At 39.2% G+C, this 3,748-nt stretch overlaps 1 protein-coding gene across 1 annotated transcript; it reads right to left on the bottom strand.

Annotated features, from left to right (window-relative positions):
* Window positions 1-752: 752 nt before the first annotated feature.
* Window positions 753-1,760, bottom strand: LOC113312491. The gene is made up of 2 exons (XM_026561241.1): window positions 1,071-1,760; window positions 753-1,001 (listed from the first exon to the last, which is right to left on the bottom strand). The coding sequence occupies exons 1-2, from the start codon at window positions 1,758-1,760 to the stop codon at window positions 753-755; spliced, it is 939 nt and encodes a 312-aa protein (XP_026417026.1).
* Window positions 1,761-3,748: the final 1,988 nt, after the last annotated feature.

Consider the following 3,748-nt stretch of genomic DNA (forward strand, 5'->3'; position numbering starts at 1 on the left):
ATGTCGCTCCTTGTTGATAATTATGGTGTTTCTATGTACCCGTTGTTGTCGAGAGAATGGTGCTAACTGCAAATCGAACTACAAGAAGGAGGCTTTCATCCATAGACGTCACCCTCATGATTGACAAAATTAGCACTCAAGAGATCAAAAATAGTGATGAAAACGGTGTGAAGATGGGTAGCTCACCATTCTACCCGGAATTAACGTACGGTGACACACACTCAAAAGAAATCTTTTTAGTCAGCTACAAATAATTTATAGTCGGTGCCTCACATGATATAAACGGGTAGTCTTCACTAATGATTGATCAACAAATCTAATAATGCATTTCCCTCCGCACCTCATTTGCCACCGGCATGATTAAATCCATTATTTAACACTCTAACAAGTAAGAAATCCGAACGTAGTTCCCTAACACTTCCAAGTTCAATTATGTCGGTCATAATTCTCTATGTAAACATACCTAAAAGTATGCTAGTGACTCTAAAATCTCTACAAGTTGGAGGTTTTATGCAAATATTTTTTTTAAATATGCTTAACCACTCCCCCACACTTAAACCTTACATTGTTCTCAATGTAATTGAATCGTCCTAGCAAAGTCAAGGTGGGAAATCCTAACATGATATGGAACAAGAAAAATAAATAACAAAATAAAAAAAAATCAAAGGATAAGAAATACAAAACCTATGGGTTGCCTCCCATTTAGCGCTTGTTTTAAAGTCGACGGCCCGACTTAACTCTTGCAAGATTCATTAGCCCGCATCAATCTCTTTAACGGGAAAACTTGACTTCACATCACTTGGGTATCTCATTGTCTCAAAGATATTGAAGTGGATGACTGCACTATCAAACTCCAAGGTCAAGGTGTCATTTTGGACATCAATCTTCGTTCCAGCGGTACTCAAAAATGGTTTACCCAATATCAAAGGTTTATACTTTGAAGAATTATCATCATTCATGTCTAAGACATAGAAATCGTCCGAGAATGCAAGCTCATTAACCTGCACCAAAACATTCTCAACAATCCCTTTCGGGTAAACATTAGATCGGTTAGCAAGTTCAAGAACTACCCCGGTCTCTTTAAAAGGACCAAGATTCAAAGAATCATAAATCGAGGAAGGCATAACATTAACCGATGCTCCCAAATCTAGCAAAGCTCGAGTAAACCTTGTTTTACCCATTGTGCAAGGTATAGTGAAACTATCGGGGTCTCTCAATTTAGGTGGGAGTTTGAGAATGAAAGTCGAGGCATTCTCCCCCACACTCATGACTTCATTCCCTTTTAACCTTTTCTTCTTCATGCACAACTCCTTTAAGAACTTTGCACAACGATAAATTTGACGAATAGCTTCAATGAGTGGAATATTGACTTGTACTTTCTTAAGAATGTCCCAAATATCCTTGTATTCCAACTCTTTCTTCGACTTAGCAAATCGACTAGGAAACGGGGATGGAGTTGTGAAAGTAGGAACCGGCTCCTTGGAATTCTCCTTTGGCGTGGTTTCCTCTTTGTCTTCGACTAACTCTTCATGCACCTTATCGTGTTGATTTGGTTGCTCCACTTGTTTTCCACTCATCAAGGTAATCGCATTAACACTCTCTCTTGGATTCACGAATGGTTGTGAAGGGAGTGTTGTGGATATTTGAGCTTTCATTAAGTTTATATCGGTCGCCAATTGTCCCGTTTGAGTTTCCAAAGCCTTGATTGCCGAGTCGGTCTTTTGTTGGTTTTGTTGTAACATAGAAGTGAGACCTTGCATGCTTTGCGTTATCACATTGAACTTGTCATCATTCGAAGAATCTTGCTCCTTGACTTGTTGTGGTTGGAATTGTTTTTGAGGTTGGAAGCGTGATTGTTGGAATCCAACTTGTTGCACATATGGATTAGGAGCTTCCGCTTGCTTGTTTGCATAACTAAATTTAGGATGATCCTTCCAACCGGGATTGTAAGTATTGGAGTATGGGTCGTACCTTGGCCTTTGATTTGGATATAAAGCATTTACTTGTTCGGTCTCATCATCCGGAATAATTATCGCGGCCATTCATTGCACTAGCCTCTCTATGCTCAACATCCTTTGATCAAGGTGTGATGATAAATCACTAACTTCATGCACCGACCTAACCAATAGTTCACCTCTTGTATAGAATTGTTGCGAGTTCGCCGTCATGCTTTCAATAAACTCGGTAGCTTGGGCCACCGTCTTGTTCACTAGTGCACCACCACTCGCGGCGTCGAGAAGAGATCTATCACTATGTTGGAGAACTTCGTAGATGTATTGGAGTATCATAACGTCACCGAATTGATGGTGTGGACAGCTTGCCACTAACCTCTTGTATCGCTCCCAACATTCATACAATGACTCTCCCACATTTTGCTTCATCCCACAAATCTCCTTGCGAATTTGAGTATCTTTTGATGCAGGAAAATATCTCTCGAGGAAAAGTTTCTTCAACCCATTCCATGTTGTGACACTTCCGGAAGGCAAATAATACATCCATTCATCATCATTGCCCGCCAAAGAGAACGGGAAATTAAGCTTTCAACATTGCTCCATCCTCATTAGTCTCCGGTGGAAGCATGGCCATGACTATGGTATAGAAGTCTATAAGATGTTTGTTTGGATCTTCATTCACCACGCCATGAAACTTTGGTAACTCTCTAATCAACCCCGGCTTGATCTCGTAGGTTGAGTTAGTTTGGATACACCATTGTTGTGTATCGAGCTTGTGAGAAGCTAGGTCCTTGAGTGTACGATCAGCCGTTGCTTCTTCTTCTATGTTTGAATCTGCGAACTCACTTGATGAAGGAGGAAGCGGAGTGTTAACTACTCGAATGAAGTCCTTTAGTAGAGTGCTGGATCGAAGACGTATACCAATTGGACTCGGTCTTCCCTCTTTAAGCATTCACCAAAGATATAGTACCTGAAACAAGATTCACAAAAACTAAGTTAGATACGATATAGAATCTAACAAAGCAAGAATAAAGCAAAAAGAAAAATAAAACAACTAATATCGTCCGCTGTCCCCGGCAGCGGCGCGAAAATTTGATGCGTGTCGTAACCACAACAAATTAATCAATATTTTTCCACCTAATTAACAAGTAATATAGTGTAGTCAAGTTCGTTCCCACGAGGAGCAAGAGGTTTCAGTTGTTTAATTTTCACAAAAAGGGGGGGTTTTGGTTTTAGATTTTAAAAGCAAAAGAAAGTAAATAAAGCAATCAAAAGTGTAAGTTGAAATCAATAAGAGAAGTTAGATCAATGAATCCTTCTTCGTTTCAAAACAATGACTCAAGTTATGTTCTTTTCCAACTTTTTATTAGTCACAAATTATCACCAACCGTAGGATAGCAGGTTTGCTTAGATAACCCCAAAATTCCTCTTTTCACTGAGTAACAGGTCCGCTTAGTTATCATCAGATTCTACTCAAAAGAACCACCTTGAGGTTTGCTTACAAGATGTAATTCCCCGAACGCATTAAGATATTTGAATTTAGGTTTAGTACTAGTAGTTAGACTTGGTTTGCTTGGTCCACTTTCTAGCGTTGTTTTCACACACAATTGCTCCACAGAATCCCTCTGCAAGGTCTTGTGTTTTCTACTTGTGTAAAGTGTCGAGAACGATTACGTATTCCCTAAATTCTACTAGCTTTAGATTGAATAACAAATCAATTCAGTTGGCCACCTAAAATATCTATCATGCAAGCATAATCATTCTTATTAGTAAAAACAAACGATAATCATGTGAAA

The sequence above is a fragment of the Papaver somniferum genome, chromosome 9 (genome assembly GCF_003573695.1).
Source record: "Papaver somniferum cultivar HN1 chromosome 9, ASM357369v1, whole genome shotgun sequence".
Taxonomy (NCBI): Eukaryota; Viridiplantae; Streptophyta; class Magnoliopsida; order Ranunculales; family Papaveraceae; genus Papaver; species Papaver somniferum.

What these genes read in the sequence shown, in the direction of transcription:
- LOC113312491 (XM_026561241.1), bottom strand. Translation starts at nt 1,760, where the DNA reads ATGCAAGGTCTCACTTCTATGTTACAACAAAACCAACAAAAGACCGAC. An exon ending in GTCCTTTTAAAGAGACCGGG is followed by an intron (nt 1,002 to 1,070) that starts GTAGTTCTTGAA and finishes GTTTTGGTGCAG; the next exon opens with GTTAATGAGCTTGCATTCTC.